Source organism: Vulpes vulpes, chromosome 6 (assembly GCF_048418805.1).
Source record: "Vulpes vulpes isolate BD-2025 chromosome 6, VulVul3, whole genome shotgun sequence".
NCBI classification, from domain to species: domain Eukaryota; kingdom Metazoa; phylum Chordata; class Mammalia; order Carnivora; family Canidae; genus Vulpes; species Vulpes vulpes.
This window is the reverse complement of record NC_132785.1, coordinates 106,932,766-106,959,380: the sequence shown is the minus strand read 5'-3', so window position 1 is coordinate 106,959,380 and position 26,615 is coordinate 106,932,766. Positions and strand designations below refer to the sequence as shown.

Here is a 26,615-nt window from a genome sequence, read left to right as displayed (position 1 = left end):
CTCGCTCTCAAATATTTTTTTTTAAAAGGAATGATTATCAAGAATTTCATATAATTTTTTAACAATCTGAAGGGGCAATATAGATTAAGATTTCCAAACTGAAATTAATCTATGGGCAAACGGTAAAGACAACCCAGAAAGCACAAGCAATTTATTGGTAATATTCTTATGTGTATTCTCCCAGACATTAGAATACGCCAGTTTATACATGTCCAGTTCTATATATGCAAATCTGAAAAACTAGAAACTGAAAACCTTAAAAGTTTAATAAGCTTGGTAGCAAAACCAGTCTCAAGCTGATATGAAACTATTATAAATGGTCCTTAACTCAGGGATTGTTATCATTCCTATTCTGCTGCAGAAATATTAATGTATGAATTTATTAGGATCTGGACACATATCTCACTGGAAGTGTGATGCAATAAATGGTATGTGCCCTCAAGACTTTCAGATAAGGGCCTTTTAAGATAAATACGGTGAAAGAGCTAAGACGAAAGCAAGGGTAATTAAATCAACCTGAATAAACCTTCATGCTAATGCTGGCTAAGTAAAAACATAATATGATGCCTTAGAAGCAGCAATACAATAAGATAGAAATAATAAACTGAAAAATGTGTGAAGCTCAGCAGGGTGGGGGAGGGGGTTGTCAATCTGAGAAAAGGCTAGTTAAGGAATTTATAGATGGCAAGGAGCATGAACTTTCTGAAATTCTCCTTTCAGAGACCAGAACTTAAAAATGATATAAAAATCAAGTCCATCAAAAATTCAGCCCATATTTTCAAGTTATGTTTCTAGTATGCACTGCAAAATTACAACATGATGCCATTTATTTAACAAGATTCTGAAAGAATGGGTCCCCAAGATCAAATATATACAGTTTTAATACTGGAAATATTTACATAATGGAACCACCTCATGGTCCAGTGTTAAGAACAGTGTTTCAAATTCCTTTTAAGATGTAAAAAAAAATCTCGTAACTCAAGCTCAGTTATGCTTTTTAACAATCTGCCCCTCCCCCCCAAACTTAATAATCTTTCTTTTAAATACTCAGACATGGGAAGGAATAACTGCACCTAATTTGTGTTAAGAACTGTTTAAACCCTGTTACATTTTCAGATAATTTTGCTCCCTGTTGAAGTTCTTTCTGTTTTACAATAAAGAAAGCCCCATGTATGTCTCTAAGAAGACATCAGTATATTTTTAAACATTGATGAGCAGAGGTAAAAAAAGGTTTGTGCGTGCATATATACGCAGGAGATATAATCCCTTTAAAAACAAAAGTGCAAACAAAAAATTAGTGGTAACTGCCTTAAATGATTTACTATATCCTTAAAAATAAGATGTAAAATTCGCAAATTGCCATTCTAAATTCCTATTCTATTTTTTCAACTTTCCTAGTCTGTATTGCCTAAGTTTACCTTTTGTTTTTAAAAACGATTTGTTTTTCATTTATGCTTCTCAGATTAAGGTTTTTTTTAAAACAAAGGAGTACACCAAAATAAAGCTAGGAACCAAGTAGTGCAAAAATGCATCATATAAAGTTCCATGGAATCTAAGGATCTGTCTCAGTTCTAAACAATGAAATTAAGGGGAAAACCATTATGATTCACACTCCCTTAAAAAAGAGAGGCTGTAGCGGTCAGCTATCAACAGGAAAGCCCCATTCCATTCACCAGTCTGTTGCTTGTCACAAGAGAATACCACGCTCTGGGAGACTAATAACCTAATTATCCCAGACATTTGGATTGGCACAACATCATGTTTCCTTTACGATTCTACTCTTCAATAAGGAAATGTTTAAGGGAACTCTCCAAAGAAAATTAGGGAAAAGACATTTATACATACATTCACACAAACACATTCATACAGAGAAATAGTAGGAATGGATTGTCTGCTAATCCTAGCACTCTAATTTTAAATTCCATGCCTTCAGGAGACCTTCCCATTTTTGATCAAGGGGTAGAAAGGGTTAATAGGTATGATGGAAATTCTTTCAATTAAAATCATTCATGTAGGTTCCTATACAGTACAGTTCAACATTAAGTGCAATTCTGCAAAAGAATTGGGGAGTCATTTTAATATTTACAAGAAATAAATCAGCAGAACAAGATTATATCAGATAGGCTGTGTACAGTAGCTGCGGCTTATAAAACATACCAGTAATTTGTACCTGGTGAGTATAAAGAGAACCAAGGTAGGATTCAGATGTCTTTACAACCAAGGAAGTACACAGGGCATCAACAAATTAGAGGACAAAAAAATTCACATTTTCTACATTTAAAAAAAAATTACAGATCTCACAAATGTCTTTGAAGACAAAGAAAAAGCCAAAGTCCTCTGAAGGGTGGGAAAGAAGGAGGAATCTCAAACAGAACTCTAAATGTAAAAAGAGTTTTACTTCACAAGACCAATTTTCTTGGCTTCTGTTTCATATATCAATAATCTCCACATTTTGACTATAAAAACTTCTGCTTCTTCATCAAGTACCTAGAAAAGAAAAAGAAAATTTCAAAAACCAGTAACACATGTAAGATAAGCAATCATCAGCATCACCCAATAGTGACTTGTATTTTAAAAGGCTTTTATTTATTTTTATTTTTTTAAAAGATTGTATTAATTCATGAGTGACACACACACAGAGAGGCAGAGACACAGGCAGAAGCCAGGGTCCTGAGATTTCGGGATCACGCCCTGAGCTGAAAACAGAAGCTCAACCACTGAGCCACTCAGGCATCCCTTATAAAAGGCTTTTTACATTGACAAGCATTTATTTTCAATAAAATGACTTGAAAGAAATCTAGTGTGATGTATTTGGTATATATAAATTACCCAAAAAGTGGAGGGGGATGCATTCAGCAGAATTCCATGGCTTACTAAATACTGGCACAATACTTTTTTTACCCAACTTTTATTCTTTTACTTATTACTTTTAGTTTTACAAATAAGATATTTATACATGTATCAAGAAACTATTTCCTAAAGAAAGCACATTTATTATAAAAAACAGTAATTTAAGCAGAACTAGTTACACAACTGCAGTAATTTAATAGTATCTTTTCTATTCCCAAAACAGCTTTAAAATTGTAATACTTATTCAAGTATTATGTATGTGACACTGGATTAAATATTAAATGAGAATATATGCAAAGCATTTAATACGGCATCTGGGATAGAATAAACAGTACGTGAACACTATTTATCACCAAAAAGGACACAAGACTACTAAATAAATTACCGGTCTTTTCCCCTTGGCAAATTGATAAACCAAATTATCTTCTTATCCACTTCACCTTCCATGAGTTGGGTACATTATATTGTCCCCCACTATTCCTGCCCTCACCTTACATGCAGACTTGGGCCTCTACACCAGGGTTACAGTGAGGTAAAATGAAACAGCATGCTTCCTTCTACAGGAGGCAGCTATGCATAAGCTCCAGGATATCACTGCCATGATGAAATGTGGCCTAATGTTGCCAAGGCTCTGGAGCAGCGATTTAGTTTAGGAGTTAAGAAAACCTGATCTCTATCCAGACTACTTGGGTTTAAATCCCACCTTATTAGTTATGTGCTCCTGATTGAATCACTTAGCCACAATGAACCTCAGTTTTCTCATATATAAAATGGAGGAAATACTAACAAATGGTACTGTTCTATTATGGGAAATAAAAGAGTTAATACGTACAATGTTTTGAAGAGTGTCTGGTACCTAAATGATCAGTAAATACCTAAGCAAAACCTGAAAATCTGTTGTTTTGGGGTTTTTTTTTGAGAAATTTCCCTACATTCCTCAACAATGACAAATAATTAAAGAACTTTTAGTTCTTTTATGAGCCAGAGTTTAAAAGAACTATGCGCTACAACACCAATGTGAAAATTGTACCTTGGAAATAATATAGATCTAGGCATAAAGTATAACCAAAGTTAATTAATGTAAAATGAGCAAAGGTACAGTTTGAAAAAGTCAGATTTTTTTTAAAGAAAAGTCAGATTTTTAACAAGATCAAAATACTACTTAAGCTAAAAATTCAATCTCATTTATTCAAGAAATATTTAGAGAGTGAGCTGTTAACAAAACTAGCCAGTTGAGTGGCTTCCTCCCACTCTGATGAACAATGAGCTAGAAAATGAAAACATAAGTAACCAGCAAAGAGCCTAACTATACTCCAAATGTCAATATTTCAACACATCAACATGGATTAACTGACACGACATCTTCAGTGACAGAAACCGCAACTCTAAAAAAAGAAAAAAAAAAAAAGAATCTGCAACTCTGCCAAGGCCAAACATTTGAACTCTGCTTTAAAAAAAAAAATTCCTAAACTCCAGCCCAACTATAAAAAACCCTCTCTCAACTCCAAGGATAATTTAAAGAGACTGGGAAGGTCAGAGAAGTTCAAATTCTATCTGGGATCTATTCACATTTCATCTTTCATCTGAGGATCAGCATTATGAAGTCAACAAACTTTTTCACAAATACTTGATCAGAATTTCTAAACAGCATCTGCATCAGGCTGGCTGGGCAGCAGAAAACTAATGTTACCTGACTTTAGACATCATATAGTGCCTGGACACAAAATATCTATCTGGACCTAGAGCTTCCTTTGGTTGGGCACCCCACTACACCCCTTTCCCTGACAACTCTGAGGCTGGAAATTTAAGCTCTCACAGGCACTTGTCATCTTCTAACATGCTTGCTGTTTTCTTCCTCCCTGACTGATCTTCCCACTCTGCCCTTTAGATTCATTACTCTTTATACTAACCACTCTCAACTTCTTTGTTTTTTCATGTATTTACTTTAACTAAAAACTTGTTGTGTCCCTGAAAGCCCCTTAGCCACTCCTCAGCTTTCTCAGAAAGTTCCTTACTTTCAAAGCCTTAATCTCACAGGAGAGGGGGAGCTGCTGAATCCTCCTTGTTTCTCTTTATAAACATACCCTCCACTGAGGTTCATGAGATCTCACTATACTACCTTCTGCTCAAACAGAGGCTATCCAACAAATATATAGTCTTTATGCCACAATAGATAAGCACGCTGGCTGTTTCCCTATTTCTCTCCAATTCCTGTCCCAACATACAGAAGTTTCAATTTCTTGTCTATGACCCAGGTAGAAAGTTCACTTATAATCTAAATAATGACATCAGTTCTATCCCAGAAACCTTCTCCCATGGCCATATATATGGCCATCATCATCTGGACCAAACTACCATTTGTATTCTTAAATATTCTACTCTCTCACTGTGACCACTCTTTAAAACACACCTACCACAGCTTTACCGGAACAACCAGCACCCTGATTCACATAACCCGCCAGCCTTATTCCAATGTTACTTCCTTCTCTTCCTAGCTTTGAGTTCATAGTCCATTCAACCACTCTCACCTCTACTGTCAATTCTTTTCTTCCTTTCCTCACAAGATCACAATATTAGAGAAATGCAACCACTGACTCAACTCTAATACACACATTAAATGCAAGTGGGGATTTGATGTTTATTGATGACCAGTGGATACCTGTCCAAGTGACAAAGTTATACAAGTCTTATCAAGTCACAGTTTAGATGGTAATTCGTGTGACACTTTTCCTAACTGCCCTTTATACTGTCAGATGCTCCATCTCTGCCCCTACATCTTTTTTACATATCTCCATGAATGCAAGTCTGGATACTATTATAGTATAGTATTGTAGTAGATCTGTCTCTCTGCTACTTCTTTAAGAGCAGATGTTCCACCTTTTTATGCTTTTGCACCTTGTTCAACCCAATATGCACTTAATATTTTCTCAATGTATGGACAGATTCAGGATTTATATTTATATATATAAACTCCAAAGGTGGAGGAGAGGAAAGTGTTAGTGTTGTCTAAGGACATCTGGATGTGAGTGCTTTTAACCTCTTTAATGCAGTGCTCACTTCACAGCACATATACTAACTCCTTTTAATGCCAATGCACATTTTAATTAGGGCTTCTAAAAAGAATGATTCTAGAACCAAGATTCTAGAGGTAAAAAATTAACCAAATACAGAGAAATTTAGTTTACAGATATTAATTAGAATATTAATAACAGTTAATTTCTGACTTACCATGGCAACGTCATCTAAAATGCTCTGAGGTGAACTATGAGCCATAACCTAAAAGAAACAAATACTTGTCATTTGGAAAATAAATGAAAAATTAGCAATATAGTCAAAAAACTTTTAAGTACCCTCAAACTAATAGAGGAATTTTTTTGTGGCTGAAGAAACTTTCTATAAATTTCTTAATTCCCAGAATCCGACTCTCAATAGTTTACCATGACAACCTGGGATCTTAATCACTATACTGTGTTCTAGCTCAAATCCAGAGTTACAAATTCCAATGCTAAAATAATTTTGAGTAGAAAGGGCAGCCTAAATTTACTATTCCTACTGCTAAAAGAAATAGTGGTAGAAAAATAAGCATTTTCTTAAACCGCAATGAGTTACTCTTTTAGAGACATACAATGTTTCTACTATAATAACTATCTCATTAAAGATAAAACTTTGCCTTCAGGAAACAATGGATGTGGTATACCTTAGTGGGTAAAAGCACAGATGTGGCTCCCACAGATTGTTGGGAGGTTTAAAGAACATAAAATTTACAAAATGCGTATTATCACAGTACCTGCCCAGAACAAAGCCTGGCACACAGCAAATTAATCAATAAAAATGACTATTATTGTGCTATGAAGTTATCTATTTTGTTCCTGTTCCACAAGATGGATGACTGACACACTGGTGAGACAAGCTATCAACTGTCTCCACAAAAACTCCCTTAAATGGACTTCAGCAGCATTCTAACCATTAAGACAAGGAGGTGGCAAGGCATTCTCAGGAGTAGGGAGAGAGCAAAACTGGCAGCATTCAGCAAATCTGTCCTCCTTGACCCCCCCGAAATGAAAGCATGTGATGTAGAAGTATGAAATAGAGTGGAGGGCTTAAGTAGCCATGAACTATCTTAACTGAAATTTAACTATCATAGACTTGGCTTTGTAAGATTTTTTATTTTAGAGTATCTAATATTTTACAGTATAATACGAATGTTGGGGATGGAGTAAAAGACTAACCTTAGAACAAACAAAATCAACTAATGTAGCTTCTTCTTCACCTATGTATTCTATAATTTTCTTATTAATCCATGGTCTAATACGTCGTTCCATCAATATCTGCAAAATGAAGCACAGTTATTAAAGAACGTTTAATTATTTTTACTATAAAGTCTACAGCCTCATGATTTTTAAAACTAAATACAGAATGCTCTCAGTCACAATAACTAAGACAGGTATGTATTAAGATACAATTACTTGCTTCTAATTGATGAAGACTTCAAATACTACCAAGAATTTCCCTAATCATCTACCTGAATCCCATAGCAGGTCAAGATGCCAGCCACATTATCATCTCTACCTGTCATTATTAATACAATCATCTGAGCTTGTATGCTATATTCAAAACCACTTCAAAAAATGATGAAATATAATTTGCTACTCACAGAATCCACAATAGACCAATCCAGAGGATAAGCAAAGAGCTCGGGTTTGGCCGTAGGGATTTTCTCAATGAGACTCTTAATGTGTTTTCGCTTTTCTTCAGTGTTTACAGTGCCTTTGGCAGCATTTTTATCATCTTCACCATAATCCAAGGGAACTAGTTTCCTTTTTCGGGGTACATCATCACTGTCTTCATCCTCAAATTTGTTAAAGACACTATCTACGGGGAGTTTCTTTCTCTTCACAGAATTAGGTTGACCAGGACTATTGGAAGCACCTACAGTAAAAATACTGTATTAGCATGATGACTTAATTTTCAAATGTTAATACATTTTACAACCCACCATCCCTCAAGAGCAGTGCATAATATACTTCCACAAATCTCAGAGAAAGATCCCAACTGTAGAAAATAACTCACTACTCACAAGTGCTAGAAAATTTAACTTTTCACTTCTTCTCAGAACTTGAGGCAGCTGCAGATATAGGAGCACTAGTAGAACTATGAAAACAATCGTGAGCTAGAAAGGCATTTTTGAGTATTTTTCTATCTACCTACGAAGCAGCACATAAGTATTTTTTCCTTAAGGCAAAATCTAAGTATATATTGGGTGGGGGTGGAAGGATAAAGGAAAGAAGGAGAAAATGCTAACGTACCCAGTTTAAGACTTAGTCCTATTTTTGGCCTATGCTCCTCAGGTTGCTGTTGATCTGGTGAATTTTCATGAGGAATGATAATACCACATGGAGACTCATCCCCAGGAGTGTTGGGGGTTGCATTGCCACTGGCAGAGGAAACAGATGGGGCAGAACTGATGGGCCTCAGAGTTGGTTTAAGACAGGGCTTTTGCTCTGGCTCTTCTTCCTCTTCCATGGGTTCCTCTCGCTTTTCTTCTTTTTCTTGCTTTTCTTCTTCTTCTTCCTCTGATTCGGGTTCTTGCTTTATTTGTGGTTGTCTACGCCTTTCAGCCTCCTGTTCCATCTAAAATCAAAAATTAATGTGACTAACAGGCCACAACAACATCCAACTCAACCAGCTGTTTTACATTATCTTTCAGAAAAATCTGTATTTTTCACTAGGAATAATGAAACACTGCCTCCTTCTATAATCGGAAAGTCTGTAGAATATATTATGTACACTGAAAATGCTATTTTCTTGTATTCTTAATATTTACATATAAAACTATACTCTTCAGATATAACAACTGCAAATACATAACAGGTGGCTTATTTAAAAGGAAAAGGTATGTTTTTATATTTTTATTGAAGAAATTATAACCAAGTTTTATTTTATTTTTAAAGATTTGTTTGAGGGCTGCCTGGGTAGCTCAGCAGTTGGGCGTCTGCCTTCGCTCGGCTCAGGGCATGATCCCAGGTCTGGGGAGAGTCCCACATTGGTCTCCCTGCGAGGAGCCTGCTTCTCTATGTCTCTGCCTCTATGTGTCTTTCATGAATAAATAAAATCTTTTTCTTTTTTAAATTTTTTTAGGTAACAGAAAGACTCAGGGTGGCAGCAAGAGAAGGAATTCAAACTCCAAAAGCCATGAAATATCAGAGTACATTATAGGAAGGACAGGTTTCTTGAAAAGTTTTTTTTTTTTTTTTAATTTTTTATTTATTTATGATAGTCACAGAGAGAGAGAGAGAGGCAGAGACACAGGCGGAGGGAGAAGCAGGCTCCATGCACCGGGAGCCCGATGTGGGATTCGATCCCGGGTCTCCAGGATCGCGCCCTGGGCCAAAGGCAGGCGCCAAACCGCTGCGCCACCCAGGGATCCCTCTTGAAAAGTTTTTATTAGATGACAGTCATTTAACTTACGTTAATATTTCACAGACATAAATAAGACGTGGGACAAATCAACTAATACAGATGATTTACATAATAAAATAAAATACTAATATCCTCCACCCAAACAGCAAGATACATGGAGCATAAACTGCATTTCCCCTTATGAGAAAATGTTGTGGATATTACAGTAACTCACCCTCTGGAGCTCTGCATCTGGATCTGGGTGCCCTTCAGCCAGAAGGCGCTGCCGGATTTCCTCTAGCTCTTCTTTCTCTCTCTTCCTATCCCGTTCATCTGCTTCCATTTCCTTTTCCCTATCACGCAACCTTTTCTGAAGAGCGCTTCCTCTGCAAATGCAAATCATAATAGGCCTTGATACTAAGATCAACTATTATACCTAATGTCTCTAAAGGTACCTTCTTTAAATACTAAAAACTGCATGTTAAGAGAATGAAAAATGCCTTACTGCTCTGTATCTAGCAGAACACCCAAGACCATGTGCTCTCTACACATTGTTTAATAAGGAAGCATTGTCTTGTCATTTATCACAATGCTTCATTCTCAAGTCATTCTAAATAAGTGTCTAAAACAAGGAGAAAAGTAATTTTCAGATGAAAGAAGGCTCTCATTTTGTACTCATTTCACACAGAAAGCCCAACATACAATTTGTGTTTTCTTGGGTGCCAAGTTGTAAAAAATTACAAGGAGTAGTAATACCATGAAGACCGGTCTTTTATCTTCAATTCTTTCCCTTATACAAAGTCCTTAAAGCAGCGCAGAATCAACAGAAAGCAGAGATTCTCTCTAGCTAGCAGTATATCACATTTCAGAATTCTGAAATTATATACTGCTACTAACTTTATGATTGAATAATTTTGCTGACTTTTTTTTTTTTTATTTTCTATAAAATCAAATCCTCGGTGTGCTTTTGAAGTTGCTAACTCTAATGTTTTAATTATGTGACGTACAGTGTACTAAAATTATATTAAATGCCTTCACTACATTCCCTGGATCATGTCAGAAACATGAAATTAAAAAGAAAAAACAGGGCAGCCCCGGTGGCTCAGCGGTTTAGCACTGCCTTCAGCCTAGGGCGTCATCCTGGAGACCCAGGATCGAGTCCCACGTCAAGGTACCTGCATGGAGCCTGTTTCTCCCTCTGCCTCTGTCTCTGCCTCTCTCTCTCCCTCTCTCTGTGTCTCTCATGAATAAATAAAATTAAAAAAATAATAATAAAAAAAAGAAAAAGAAAAATATTGTCTATATGCTCAGAGAAATTATAGTTTTGAATACAGGAAGAATAGGGCCAACAACTTTACCATATTCCTACAGTGCTAGAATGAGTAGTTTAAAAATGCCATGGGAACAAAGACATGAGGGAAGGCAGGCTTTACAACCCTCACTTCAGGGCAGCCCAGGTGGCTTAGCGGTTTAGCGCCACCTTCAGCCCAGGGCGTGATCTTGGAGACCCGGGATCCAGTTCTGCATCGGGCTCCCTGCATGGAGCCTGCTTCTCTCCCTCTCCCTGTGTCTCTCCCTCTCTCTCTGTCATGAATAAATAAATAAAATCTTCTAAAAAGAAAATTACACCTATATAAGACACATGAAAAAAAATCAATCCGTTTTAATACTATTGTATGGACCAACACCGCACAGAAGACAGAATATTGATCACTTTCCAACAATTCTCCCCCACACTCCCAAAAATAGCATAACAAACATGGAGGTGATTACAAGGTAGAATATGAAGATTTTCTTTCTTATTACACTGAACTCACACCCTCTGGTAAGAAAAATACAGCTAATAGAAGTATGAGCTCATAAAGCAAGGCTTCTTTTACCTGTAATATTTGGGATCATCTCTATCATCATCATAATCTTCTAAGAATTCTTTTAGTCTTTTAGCTTCTTTTGCCTTTGAGAAAATGAAAGACAAAGTGTGCAAAATTAACATAAAAATCATGTAGTCTATCTCCTTTCTTGGCAACAGTTTTCTTATCCATACCACTTGAACTTTGTAATTATCATGTACTGAGTATATTAAATTTAAGTAGCATTAGATATCCTTTTTTTATCTTCTAATTTTAAAACAAGTCAGATTTAGGACTGCTCTACACACACAAAAAAAACCCACATTGTATTTCTTCTCTGGATATATCAAAGAACAGTAAGGATTCTGGTAGACTGGAATTTTCTGAAGATTACATGAAATATATAAAAATTAAATTATCTAGGGAGGCCTGGGTGGCTTAGCTAGCTGGTGTCCTGACTTTCGGCTTGCTTTCGGCTCAGGTGATCTCAGAGTCATGAGATCAAACCTCACTGGGCACGGACCTTGCTTGAGATTCTCTCTTTCTTCCTTTGCTCCTCTCTCCCTCAAATTAAATGTCTATAATACTAAGAGTTCATACATTTTAATTATAATGTTACTTTTAACTAGTCAATGGACAAGAATTTGATCAGATTTTTATCTGAAAAATCACTTATCTGTAACCTAGAATATTACCATTTCTCTTCTTCTTTCTTCTTCTCTTTCAGCCTCTTTCTCATATTCCCGGGTTTTCTTCCGTTCTCTAATTTCCCAATTCTTAAGGCGCTAAAAAAGTAATTATCAAAGCTTTACAAATGCATGCAAAGGGCTCTAAAATTTTTGACTAACCTACTGAGTAGCAAGCTTTAAGAATAAAAGTGCTTCTCAGGGCATCTCGGGGCTCAGTCAGTTAAATGCTGGACTGTTAGTTTTGGCTTGGGTTATGATCTCAGGGTTGTGGGACTGAGCCCTGAATGTCAGGCACCATGTTCAGTATGGAGTCTGCTGAGATTCTCTTTCTCTCCTTCCCACTCTGCACACGTGGGTGCGTGCTCTCTCTCTCAGATAAATAAAATTTTAAAAAGAGTAAAATCATTTCCTCAATTTACCTCTTGGTAAGCAGCTTCTTTCTCTCGGAGTTTTCTTTCAAGTTTTCTTCGTTCATAAGCATCTTCTTCATCCTCTTCTCGGTCCCGCTTCTTGTCTTTCTCTCTCTCTCGTTCCCGTTCCCTTTCTCGCTCTCGCTCTCTCTCTCGTTCTCTTTCTCGTTCTCGTTCTCTCTCTCTCTCTCTTTCTCTCTCCCGTTCCCTTTCACGATCTCTGCTCTTTTCTCTATATAAACAAAAAGATTTTAAAAGTTCATCAGACTGTTTTCCTTTAAAAACCAAGGGAGAGGGGATCTCTGGGTGGCTCAGCGGTTTAGCGCCTGCCTTTGGCCCAGGGCACGATCCTGAATTCCCGGGATCAAGTCCCGCGTCGGGCTCCCGGCATGGAGCCTGCTTCTCCCTCCTCCTCTGTCTCTGCCTCTCTCTCTCTCTCATAAATAAATAAATAAATCTTTAAAAAAAATAAAAAATAAAAATAAAAACCAAGGGAGGACAGCCCAGGTGGCTCAGCGGTTTGGCACCACCTTCAGTCCAGGGTGTGATCCTGGAAACCCAGGATCGAGTCCCACACGTCAGGCTCCCTGCATGGAGCCTGCTTCTCCCTCTGCCTGTGTCTCTGCCTCTCTCTCTGTCTCTGTGTCTCTCATGAATAAACAAAATCTTTAAAAGGGGGGGAGGGGGAGTAAAGGGGATCCCTGGGTGGCTCAGCAGTTTGGCGCCTGCCTTCAGCCCAGGACATAATCCTGGAGTCCTGGGATCAGGTCCCACATCAGGCTCCCTGCATGGAGCCTGCTTCTCCCTCTGCTTGTGTCTCTGCCTCTCTCTCTGTCTCTCTCATGGGTAGATAGATGGAATCTTTAAAAACAAAAGGGGGGGGGGAAGGGCACCTGGGTGACTCAGCGATTGAGCATCTGCCTTCAGCTCAAGTCATGATCCCAGGGTCCTAGAATCAAGTCTTGCATCAGGCTCTCCAGAGGGAGCCTGCTTCTCCCTCTCCCTATGTCTCTATGTCTGTGTATCTCTCATGAATAAATAAAATCTTCCAAAAATTTTTTAAAAAAGAAAAAAAAACAGAAGGGAAAGGAGAGTAACATATATTACAAAATAATACACAAACTCACAGGCCAGAATTTACCATTTGATTTCTGCAGAACTGTAAACTCCACTATATTTTCCAGGATGACCCAAATATAATTCTAGTCCCAAATTCTGAACTGCACTCTAAATTCAATGTTAATGCTTGTTGGTATCTCGGAAAACAAACAAACCTGGATAGAAGAAATATGAGGGACTAATAAACATGTTAAAAGACAGCCTACTTCACTAGTCATCAAGGAATAAAAGGTGTTGGTAAAAGTATGGAGAAAAGAGCATTTTGGTATGTTGCATGGATAAATTAGAACTATACTGACCGGCAAAGTTCTAAATATTTAATTCAGACACTAAAACCAAACTGCAGAATACATGTAGCATGCCATGAATCTAATCAAATACAGAAATATTTATTTGTATGTATATAAAATATACTATTTATGGATTAATATCTGTAGTATAAGTATACATACATACTTTTGACCTTTATACATTCAATTAATTGTATACATGGCAAGTTCTGAATAATTGTTACTCAAGAGGATAATGATTATTTCAGAAGCAGAAGGAAGGGAAGGATTGATTAGCTAATTCATTAATTAAACCAGTAAAGATTAACGACATTGGATTTCTAGTTCCAACAACTGGTGGACTAAAAATGGACCTTCCTTCAGCTACAATCAGGTAAAAATTTGCAACACAGAAATGTATTTATCTGAAAACCAGCTTGGGGAAAAAAGGTGAGCTTTTCTTCTTTCCCCACTTCCTTTATTCATTTTTGCTTTACTTATTACTAAAGAATTTGAGATGATTCATCAAACATTCAATATAATTAAGGAAAAAAAAAAAAAAAACAAGGTAAAATTACTAGGAGTCCTAAATTGAGAGCTAGGAGGTGAGTTGTGGCCAATCAGTAGGCTATAAGACCAAGTAAAGACGATGGGCTAAACGCAGTGGCGCTAGAGAGGATTTCCAAGGATGCAGGCCATCTTGGTGGGTAAATAGTAAAGATGCCCACCAACTCAGGAAGACAAGAGGGAATCATGTCTCCTAAACACTAGGTGGACAGTAGTTGTGCTCTGGGTCTGTGTATAAACTAGCTTCAAACAGATATTAACCCTGAAGTTGAGAACTGAGAGTTGAGCCAATGTTTACATGTATGAGACAGCAAATCAGGCATGCTCTACGGCTTAAGTTGTTCTTTTAGCACACAAATATAAATGGTGTGGAGAGTGCCAACCTGCAGTTCTACCAAAGTGATCAGCACACAGTAACTTCCACCAAGACTTACCTTGATCGACTCCGATCCTTATTCCGATCTGAGCTCCTTTCCCGGTCCCGGTCCCGGTCTCTCTCTCGGTCCCGGTCACGGTCTCTTTCTTTGGTCCGGTCACGATCCCTATCCCGTTCTCGTTCCCGCTCCCGTTCCTTCTCTTTTTCTCGTTCACGTTCTCTTTCCCTTTCTCGTTCCCGTTCTCGCCTTTCTCGTTCCCTTTCACGCTCCCTCTCTCTTTCTCTCCGTTCTTTCTCAATTTCCTGTCTTTCTTTCTCCTTTTTGCCTTTCTCTTCTTCCAGTTTCTAGAAACCAATAAAAGTGCTTTTAGAGTTAATTCTGTAGCCCCAGTATTCAGATATTTCCCGGCGCAATGCCCAATACGGGGAACAAAAACAACCAAACCACTGGTACTTTAATATTAAGTACTTGTGGTTTTACTTGACAAATTAAACTGAAGCAATCACAAGACTAAATAGATTGCGTGCAAACCCATATACTCTACACAGACCAGGAATCTCCAATCTTGGATGCTGGGAGATTGTGTCAAGTGTGGCTGGTCACTCAATGATTACACAATAACTAAAGGACATGAGCAATGTGGTGATTAGTAATAATTTCTAGAAATACAATCACTTGGCTAAAATGTAATTCCCCTCATTATGAATTTCTGTAAATCAGTGTGATTACTGATTTACTACTGATACTAAATGTAACCCCAGACTTCCCATTACCTCCTGGTTATTTACTACTTGAACATTTTAAAGGGGATGTGGGAGTGGAGAGTCGGGTCACTGCAATACAACTACAAAAATCTTCTACCCTCTGGTTTGCCCACCCTCCAAAAGGTAAGCTGAATTCAGCCAACATTTGCCCTATTATCTAAATGGAAACATTTACTCCCACCATTACAAGATGGACAGTCAACCAAATACAAAAAGTTTGAAATCACTCACTTCAAGCAAAAATGTACATAACAGTAATATTCTCATTTCACTTAATTTTAAAAGCAACATATTTATGCCCATTATGCCTATAAGACAATAAAAATATATCAACAGTGATAAATTCATCCTTGGAAGGAATGATTGCATATGAACTTACAGATGCTGTGCTAGGACATGGATCGCCAACACTGGATTAACCTTGCCTACAAGCTATGTTTCTGGGAGGAAGAGCAAGTACATGGTTCACAAATAAACCAAATAACAAAGTCAGACCAAGTTTGTACCCTGACAAGATTACCAGTGTACCACACGGTTTCTACACAAACTCAGGAAAAAAAAAACAAAAACAAAAAAATAAAAAACCAAAAAAACAAAAAACAAAACCAAAAAAACAAAACAAAACAAAAAAGCCCAAACAGGAAAAACAAAACAAAAACAAAATACATTTATCCCTTTGGTTCCATGTTTAGTGTCACCAAAATGAAATTTAAACTGCAACAATAAAATGTGCATTTTTTTTTTGTCTTTTCTCAGTCATGTAAAGCATTTAAAACAACTTTAAAAAGCATTCTTACCTGTTATACTTTTTCTCTTGCTCATGGATCAGAGAACTGATAGAGGATTATGAAAGAAAAGCTAATGCATGAGAAATCAATATATTCAGCTGCTGTGCCAGTCTATATCAAAGGAGAATGTAGGCAAAGCCAATACTGAATACACTGAGGTTACAAAGAAAAGAGAAAAGAAATGATAGCAAGAGGACAGAAAGTGAAAGCTTTTTAAAGGGGCAAATTCTACTTTCTGAAACAGTTCTAATGGACTATAAAAATTTGTATTGTAAATGAGGCTAGACTACATAAAACTTACCTCAGTGTCATACACTTATAAAGAAATATTTATTTCTGAGATAACAGATACTTACAGATTTATTTTAGCAGTTCCAATAATTTGTAGAATTTAACATTTTACTTTTGCTTATTCATTGTACTATTTATTTCTTAGTAGTGTATACTTCCACTTATGTAAATAATAATTTGTTTCAGAACTCATTTCAAAAGTTTTGTTCTAAGTAAATGAACAAGTGAGTGAATCTGGTCCACTAAATGCATTTCTAGAAGACTATGTATGCGTTAAGTAGATGCACACATATGTACATATATATATTTTTAGATAAAGACTAGAGAAAGAGAAAATGAAGTGAGTCTAAAAAGATTTATGAAAATAATGAAATAATGAAGAGGAAAGGACAGGAAAAAAAAAATCATAAATCTTACCTTATTCTCTCTTCAGACTCGTCCGTGCTGTAAATGGACGCCCCCTGCCACGCTGATACCCTGACAGTCCGTGGTTATTTAATAAACTCATACCAAAACATGCAAAGGTTCACTGAGCTCATTTTTTGTTACTGGAGTTTCAAATGTTCCCTTTACCATACCACCCAACAAAAAGAACTGTTTTTCATCTTTTTAAAGTACATTTTGGAAATTCAAAACATTTCCCCCCCATAGTGAAGTCTAAGGCAGTCAAATGCCTGACAGCTTCTCACACTCTGAAGCAAATATATATCTTTTGAATTAATTTTTTAAAAACACAATTTTCTTACCAAATACGTGACAGGGTTTAACAAATAACAACAAGGGGGTAAACCACACACACAACTGTATACCATTTTCAAGCTTACTCAGACCCTGAATTTGAGTACAGAACCTGACCAAAAATATTCCTCCAAAATGAGTTCCCAAAGACTACCTTTTAAACTCAATTAATTTGGGAAAATTACATTTGTGCTTTTAGACATACTTAATTTCTGAAAAAGCACTGTGTATGTGAGCTAGGGCTGGGCATCTGGATAATAAGTGTTCAGCAGCACTGATTCAAAGGCATTGTCAACGTGGGATTTTGAAAGCAGTAAGAAAAAATAAGATTATATAAAAGAAAAAAAGAACACTTAACATTTCACTGAGTTAAAGATCACTCAGTCTTTACAGTAAGAACCAGTAACATCTTATTATCTCTAATGTCAAAATACATTTCATGCAGTGTTTCCATTTTACCGTCCATAAGCATCACCTTCAACACCAGCGAACATTCACAGATGCACTGTCATTGAGAGAAGCTTTCAATAGGCAAAACTCGTGAGTGGGATTTACTATGCATAAATACCCATTTCCAAGCCAGTTACCCCTTTGCATATTTTTCTGAGGGGGCATCCATAAATATAATAAAAAACAGAAGCTCATACTTACATCCTATTCCTTGTTACTTTCCAAGCTGAGAGTTTCATCTTGCATTAGTCACCATATGATCTCTATCATAATGGTGGGGGTCAATGAATAGATTAGCTTTATGGGAATTTACAGTTCTTCCATGCATCTAAAATTTGGTAAGTCTGGTAACCACTGACCTACTTTTTAAAATCTCCCCCTCTCAACTTAAATCTACACAAATATAAATCTTAAATTTTAATCTCAGCTCAAAAGAAAAGGTTTTCCTAAGATCAAGTTAAATAACTGCCCCCAGAAATACACTACAGTGTAGGTTATCCTGCTGCCCCACTGAATCTAATTTAAATCTGACCTTGATGTTTATGTTAAAATCTAAAAATAAAATTATCTTTTATTCATATTAAAGTGAGATGACTGCAGAGTAGTCAGTAACTGAAAAAACTAAGAACAGTATGTCCAGGACCACTTTAATATGGTATTGGTTCTTCTGTTTCTTTGTCCCTATCTAAATATTAATTAACCTATAAAAAGCATTTAAAATTATATTCTAATGTAAGGTTGATTTTTTTCTTTTTTTGTCTGTTTGCTTTGGGTTCTGTAAAAAGTCTAGATTGGTATCAAGTAAAAAAACAAGAATACTACCTTGTGTGTGTCTCTGAATTTGCTGATCTCTCGGGATATCAGATCTCTTTTGTCTTCTTCCATTTCTATGGCATTTATATCCTCCTAAAAAAAAGATGGGGGGGACAGGAGAGAATGCATTAAAGATCAATCTACATCAACACAAAGACATTAAAATTAAAATTAGATATTCTGAACCATTTTACAAAAAAGATAGAAATAAATAAAACAACTTATATAGTAGCAAATCTAGTGATCTAATTAGTGAGAAATCAGATGAACAAATATCACAAGTCTGGCCATTAGCATCAGTTATTGTCAATGCCTATAATATAAACGAACCTTAGTGATGAGTGGGTAAGGGATCAGTGGGGCCACTGGAAATCTGCGGAAAATCTGCGGAAAAATCCACAAAGATTAAAAAAAGAGCAAGAGTTTATATTATTCTGCACAACAATTCACTGTATGCTTATAGTGTAACCAATGAAAGATTTCTGTGACATTTTCTTGATTTCAAATTACTTAATAAAAAAGATTTCACTTATTCCCTTTAACAACCCTCCTGTCACCCACCACCTCCTTACCCTCCAACTCTCCCAGGCAATGGAATAAGGAAAGTCTCACACTAGCAGGGCTTTTTCCTTCATCCCCTAGAAACAATCATACCAATAACATTTACCCATAATTCCTGCCACTGAGTAGGATCTCTTTGATCCTCTGCTCCCAACCCAAACCAAACAAATATTCTAGTTATTTTCTCCTTTCTTATTAATGTTGGAGAGGAAGAATGACTCTCAAACCCCAATTATCCTATACCTGATAGACTACTAATTCCCATTCCCAACAACTGGCATTTCACTAGACAAGTTTTTATGACCACATGAGGAAAAGTAATAAGCCAAGCAATAAAAATGTATTTGGCCACAAAGCAAATTGAAGATGTCCTAATAAGACACTCAAATTCAAAATAAAATGAATCTTAACTACCCCTTGATAATGAAAACCACAGTCTATGTTTTACAGTACTTTTTCCAGGGCATATACAATCCATGAACACAATATACTTCCAATATTTTTAAAGAATATTCCCCACAATTTCTCTAAATTTATCCAAAAGAAATGACTGTAAAAAAAAAAAAATTTTGTGCCACCTGGATGGCACAGTGGGTTAAGTATCCGACTCTTAGTTTCACCTCAGGTCATGATATCAGGGCTGTGAAATCAAAACCCTGGTCATACTCCAAGCTCAGTGTATAAAAACTGCATGAGATTTTCTCTCGCTCTCCCCTCCCCCTTCCACTCATACTCTCCCTCTCAAATAAATAAATCTTTCAAAAAAATGTTTTCTTCTTCTAACCTGGACTCCCTACTATTCAGTTAGCTTAGGCTGGCAAAGAGTGGTAAAAAATATAATACACTGGGGAGGAGTGTTTCATCTTGTCCTACTCTTTCACAGTCCTCCAGTGAGAGGTTCAACTGCATTAATGTCCACAGAGGGAAAGGAGATGCACTATGAAAGAAAAGGTGGTTAAGAATTAAAGAATGGGTAAAAATCTTCAGTGAAGGATTATCTGGTGTTCTGCTTGGAGCAGGAATAGAACAAGATCAGGAAGTAAGGCAAAATAAAGCCAGCCCCCTTGTAGTAAAACAAAAACAAAAACAAAAAACTCTGTTCCTTAATATCAGCATCTACTTCATCAGTCAAGGGTTTGTTCCTCAGGTAATATGAATCCACAGATAAACACAAGCACCCATGCCAGTGCACTTCAAACATCTGGAACAAACATTTTGGTGAAAAAAATGAGTTACTTGGTAAAACATGGTCAAATTAGGCTTAACAGTACATTGTTATAAATTCTAGTCATTTTCCCCTACAAAGTTGCAATCCAATGAAAGCATAAGAGGGACACCATGAAAAGTAACCCATAGAAATGACTGTTGTCAGAAATCAGTAACACATACGTCCTCCTTCTTTTCCTTCTTCTTCTTCCTAGGGTGAGAGTCAGATTCTTGTGAGGGGGCATTAAGCTCACTGGAATATTCTCGTATTAAAACTTCAATGGCCCCTTTGATCATCTGATCTCTTCTCTTTGTTTCTTCATCCAAGGCTTCTTCATCATCATTAGTGACAGTTTCTGGCCTTGCATTCTTTAGACAAACAAACAAGTTCAGGGGAGTGAAGGGGGAAAAAAAAAAATCAAAAAAATGAAAATCAATCTAAAATAAGTTAGTACACAAAACAAACATGTTTTCCCCCAAACAACTCCATAGTCCTATTATGCAGTTTCAGTTTTGTTCTCAACTTCCAAAAAACTAAACTTCATTTACTGATTTTTCTTATATATTGATACTTTATCATTTTCTTTCCCCTTTTTCCTTTAAGAGTTAATATTCTGACCCCCAACCAGTAACAGGGAGATTAAACTACGGTAACTAACATACTACAAGACATATCCACAAAGCTTTCAGTTTTTCAGCCTGTTTTCCTCAAATACTTCCATAAACTAATGATGTTTACTGAATAAACCAACTCATAGTTGAATATTCAATTATGTGGGAAAAAAAGCAAAATACAATTGTACGTACACTATAATAAGCACCATTTAAAATAAAGCATATGTAGCTTAAACAAATGAAAAAACACAACGCAGCTATATGCAAAAAAAAAAAAAGCATAAAAAAAAAAAACCAAGGCAAGCATCAGAGGCTGAAAAAATGGTATCTTTTAGCCCTCTACTTTCTATAATGTTGGAATACACTTATAAAAACCATATACACTGAGGAACCAACTGTAAACACTGTACAAGTCTTTCTCCCACAAATCACACTTATATTACAAAAAATAAAAATGCAAAATTCAGTTTGGAATGCTTCTCACAAATAAATATCTGTAGGACTTTACTTTTTAAAGACTCAACTAATTCTATCATTGTGAAAAAAATTACTGACTTCTAATATACTACTGTTCTTCTTCCTTTTATCTTAGATTTATTTTAAGGCCCCTGGTTAAGGAATTAATCCAGTTCAAACTACACAATTTAGAAAATGACCTCAAAACTCTGGATAATTTCGTTACTCTAAACCAGTCTTTTCTTAAAACTGGAAAAGTATGACAAGCAGCAAGATAGAGATGTATACAAAAACTTTTGCTTTTTTTGTTTTGTTTTGTTTTTAATTTATTTATGATAGTCATCACAGAGAGAGAGAGAGAGAGAGAGGCAGGGACAAAGGCAGAGGGAGAAGCAGGCTCCATGCACCGGGAGCCCGACATGGGATTCGATCCCGGGTCTCCAGGATCGCGCCCTGGGCCAAAGGCAGGCGCCAAACTGCTGCGCCACCCAGAGATCCCTACAAAAACTTTTGTAATTTAAAACTACACACACACATCTTAAAGTGTTTATCAATTACTTGGTAAACATATGCCATGTGCATTTTCAGATACAATTAAGAACAATGCTCTTCTCCATAAATACTAGGTCTTAGTCACAATACATATCACTATTCGAGGTATGTTTCATATCCTGTGGCTCCTGAATAGAACTTAGCAGTGACTTCGTATTTCATAATTTCACAATTCAGAAAGCTACCTCCAATGGATACTAATTCCTCAGGCATTTGTTTCTTAATTTTCTTTAATTTTTATTAATTAATATTTTTTTAATTAAAAACAATTTTCTTTTTAAAATAATCTTTACATCCAAATTGGGGCTCAAACTCACAATCGACATCAAGAGCTTCATACTCGGGACGCCTGAGTGGTTCAGTGGTTGAGCATCTGCCTTCGACTTGGGGCACGATCCCAGTCCTGGGATCGAGTCCTGCTTCAGGTTCCCTGTGAGAATCCTGCTTCTCCTTCTGCCTGTGTGTCTGCCTCTCCCTGTGTATCTCTCATGAATAAGTAAATAAAATCTTTAATTAAAAAAAAAAAAAAAGCTGCATACTCCACTGACTATAACCCAGCCAGGCACCTCTGGCTTGACAAATTCTTAAGGGCCTATTGTGTGCAAAATACTATATGCTAGATGGCAAAAATATTGGAAAAAAATAACTTTGTCCCTAAGCATTTAACAAAAATGGCAAGCACTTCTGCTACAGACAGCTTTAGTCAAGTCATAACGTACGGTATTATAAAACTAACTACACTCTGAGTTCCTCACTTTCTCAAACCTGCCTTGTCATCCAAATTTTTTCAAGTAGGTTAAACGCTGGGTGTGGAGCCCAAAGCAGGGCCTGAACTCTCATCCCTGAGATAAAAAATCAGACACTGAGCTACCCAGGCACCCTTTTATCCAATCTTCTTCTGCCAACTTTTTACTTGGTATCTTCAATAAAGACAAGAAGCTTACCCATGGACTATAAACAACAGTTTTATTTTATTTTAATTTTTTTTTAATTTTTATTTATTTATGATAGTCACAGAGAGAGAGAGAGAGAGGCAGAGACATAGGCAGAGGGAGAAGCAGGCTCCATGCACCGGGAGCCTGATGTGGGATTCGATCCCGGGTCTCCAGGATCGCACCCTGGGCCAAAGGCAAGCGCCAAACCACTGCGCCACCCAGGGATCCCCTAAACAACAGTTTTAAATTATTTACCAAAAACAATGTAAACTGTAAACGAGGTGATGTGTTTTTACCTTAAAATCAATAATATATGGCAATAAGGCCTTGGTGCAGTTTTCACTAAAATCCCTTCAGCAATACTCTGCTTCTCCACAGGTATTTATTTTATTTATTTTATTTATTTTATTTTATTTATTTTATTTATCTTATCTTATTTTAAAGATTCTATTTATTTATTCATGAGAGACACAAAGAGAGAGAGAGAAGCAGAGACACAGGCAGAGGGAGAAGCAGGCTCCATGCAGGGAGCCCTATGTGGGACTCAATCCCAGGACTTAATCCTGGGACTCCAGGATCACGCCCTGGGCTGAAGGCAGGCACCAAACCACTGAGCCACCCAGGGATCACTGTCTCCACAGGTTTGTTCATTCATTCATTCATTCATTCATTCCGCAGGTTTTAAATGAAAGAATTAATCTGCCATGGGATACCTTGGTGGCTCAGGGATTGAGCGTCTCGTCTCTGTTTTTGGTTCAGGGCATGATCCCAGAGTCCCGGGATTGAGTCCCTGCAGGGAGCCTACTTCTCCCTCTGTCTGTGTCTCTGGCTCTCTTTGTGAGTCTCTCATAAATTAATTAATTTAAAAAAATAATAATCTGCCAGTAACTTGCCACTGAAACTGTAGATCCTGAGACACACATGGGCCATTTCAACTCAAACCCTCAGCTACTGATACCTAAATTCTTTATTATGAAAATAGACTTTGAAGAGTATGAAGTCTGTCTTTAGCATATCCCCTACATGCTGAATTCCTATCCATGAATCCTCTGTATCTCCATGCTTTCCTAGCATAAAGATAGAAGTGGGGTTATATATATAATTTTTATATATATATATATAGTTATATATATATATATATAAATCTGAAGGCCTAGTTCTTTAAAAATACTCATAAGCCTCCCAATTCCCGACACCACCTCTTAAATCAAATTTAAGTATTAGTATATCTGGTCTTACCTAAATTAGAAATAAAGCATTTGGAATGAATGAATTCATAATACCTTAGTATCTATTGCCCCTTGAGCTATAGAGAAAATGTACATTTTTAAAAGGAGAGGTTATCCGGGACACCTGGGTGGCTCGGTGGTTGAGACGCTGCCTTCAGCTAAGGGCGAGATCCTGGAGTCCCAGGATCCAGTCCCACATCAGGCATGCAGTCTGCTTCTCCCTCTGCCTATATCTCTGCCTGCCTCTCTCTCTGTCTCTCATGAATAAATAAAATCTTACAAAAAAAAAAAAAAAAAAAAAGGAAAGGTTATTAGCCCATCTCTCTTCACCAAAAGAAAAAAAAAGGAAAGGTTATTAGCCCATCTCTCTTCTCTTTCTCTTTTGACAAAACCAAAAATAGTAAGATATATCACAGAAGGAAAAGTTTGTTTCTTTTTTAGTCAAAGAGAACTACACAACTACTTGTGTTCTGTCTTCCGGCTGGCAGTCATGAAAATGCCTGACTTGAGAACCACACGAGCTCCCCGATGTCTCATGCTCACATTATCCGAGGTCACTATTTTCTAGACTTCATCCAACAGTCAATAATCAAGAAAGAACAATACCCTCTCATATTTTATCTGAAAAAATTATGACAAATCTGGCATTTACTCTACAATAGTTATATTTGCTTAAGTTATTTGAAACAACTTTTTTTATCTGAGTTGCTTAACTTTTTCTTTATACCAATACTGTTGAGTAAAATGGACATTCCAAGAGACTATGCCATGTCTTCAAGTATCTCTGGGTACCATGACAAGTATACCCAGAAGTCATGCCTGTTAATGTTTTAAATTTCATCTTCTCTGGGGATGCCTGGGTGGCTCAGTGGTTGAGCGTCTGCCTTCGGCTCAGGGCGTGATCCCAGGGTTCCGAGATTGAATCCTTTATCAGGTTCCCTGCATTGGAGCCTACTTCTCCTGACTCTGCCTCTCTGTCTCTCATGAAAAAATAAATAAAATCTTTTTTAAAAAATTAATCTTCTCTGAAGAAATAACTGTTCTGTTTTTACTGAAGGTAGCTCCAATTCCACTCTTCGCAATATAAACAGATTTAAGTTGTGGTTCCTCTCACTTACAGTGATTACAAATTAAATCAAAGCCGCAAAACTGTGCATTTCCTTATTTACAAATATAATGAAGTCACTTACTTCATATGCAGAGTTCACTATTTGCAAATGCTACAAATTAAACCACTTTACCAGCCAATACACAGGGAAAAAAAGACTCCCAGGGAATTATGTAAAAACTGTGATGCCATTAATTCCATTCAGTTCCCTGCTTTATTTTATTTTAAGATTTTTAAATTTATTTATTCATGAGAGCGAGAAAGAGAGAGAGAGAGACGCAGAGACATAGGTAGAGAGAGAAGCAGTCTCCATCCAGGGAGCCGGATGTGGGACTTGACCCCGAGACTCCAGGATCACACCCTGGGCCGAAGGCATGTGCTCAATCGCTGAGCCACCCAGGCATCCCCACGCTTTATTTTAATTAAGAATTCAGTTATCACCGTAAGGAAAATCTGAAAAATCTTATTTCAGACAGTTGGTTTTCTGATGTGACAAACAACAGTGTTCATTTGAAATATAATTTATACTACAGAGTAACTGCATTTTATTATTTCTTTATATAGCCAGGTAAAAACAGTAAGATTACCAGGTGAGCAAGGTAACAGAAACTGTTGCTCAATAAAGGAACACTCCATTTTTGCTATGGGCAAGATACTGTCCTAGGTTCTATGCAGGTACAAGAGGAAGAGATAGTCTGTGAACTTATTGCTCTTTCTACCTTATAATGAGAGGCATGGAAATTAACAGAATAAAGGGGTGTGAGAGACAGATACCAACAATTTATGGTGCAGACAGACCTAATAGCAGTAAAAAAAACCGGGAACAGAGGTGGGAAGAGAGGAATCAATTCTGCCTGAGAGAAATAGAGGGTAGGATTGATGAAGGCTATATGAATCGAATAGCATTGTAATTAGAGCTATATGGACAAAATTGCATCAGGGAGCTTGGATGGGCAAGAAGGACATAAGATGTTTGGAAGGGATACATGATTGACTCATGGAGAACAGATGAGAGAAATCTACAGTAGACTGAACAAGCCCTTGAATGCCATGCTGTGAATATGGGCTTTACTGTTAAATTCAAAACCAGGGATGCCTGGGTGGCTCAGCAGTTGGGCATCTGCCTTCAGCTCAGGGCATGATCCCAGGATCCGGGATCGAGTCCCACACTGGGCTCCTTGCAGGAAGCCTGCTTCTCTCTCTGCCTATGTATCTGACACACTCTCTCTCTCCGTGTCTCTCATGAATAAATAAAATCTTAAAAAAAAAAAAAGGAAAGAAATTCAAAACCATTAAGGATGTGTGAGCAGAGGATTGACAGAATTCTATTTGTTTAGAAACACAGGCAGTGCTAGAATAGTCAGATGAGAGGAAACAAAATGCAGAGAATCAGTTAAAATATTATTAAGAGTACAAGAAAATGCACAAGTGAAAAAAGCTATTTATAAAAACTTAGGGACGCCTGGGTAGCTCAGCTGTTGAGCATCTACCTTCCACTCATGCATGATCCCAGAAGTTCTGGGACCAAGTCCCACATCAGGCTCCCTGTGAGGAGCCTGCCTCTTGGTCTCTCTGTGTC

At 37.0% G+C, this 26,615-nt stretch overlaps 1 protein-coding gene across 1 annotated transcript in view; it reads right to left on the bottom strand.

Annotated features, from left to right (window-relative positions):
• Window positions 1-809: 809 nt before the first annotated feature.
• RBM25 (RNA binding motif protein 25) overlaps window positions 810-26,615 on the bottom strand; it is a 53,345-nt gene continuing 27,539 nt past the window's right edge. Inside the window, exons 7-19 of the mRNA XM_026008537.2 lie at window positions 20,325-20,510; window positions 18,705-18,758; window positions 18,384-18,467; window positions 14,588-14,874; window positions 12,208-12,430; window positions 11,795-11,884; window positions 11,130-11,203; window positions 9,485-9,635; window positions 8,157-8,481; window positions 7,505-7,779; window positions 7,080-7,178; window positions 6,079-6,126; window positions 810-2,487 (exon numbers count right to left, since the gene is read on the bottom strand). Of these exons, the coding sequence (XP_025864322.2) occupies window positions 2,395-2,487; window positions 6,079-6,126; window positions 7,080-7,178; window positions 7,505-7,779; window positions 8,157-8,481; window positions 9,485-9,635; window positions 11,130-11,203; window positions 11,795-11,884; window positions 12,208-12,430; window positions 14,588-14,874; window positions 18,384-18,467; window positions 18,705-18,758; window positions 20,325-20,510 (1,989 nt within the window). The 3' untranslated portion in view covers window positions 810-2,394. The remainder of the gene's footprint in view (window positions 2,488-6,078; window positions 6,127-7,079; window positions 7,179-7,504; window positions 7,780-8,156; window positions 8,482-9,484; window positions 9,636-11,129; window positions 11,204-11,794; window positions 11,885-12,207; window positions 12,431-14,587; window positions 14,875-18,383; window positions 18,468-18,704; window positions 18,759-20,324; window positions 20,511-26,615) is intronic.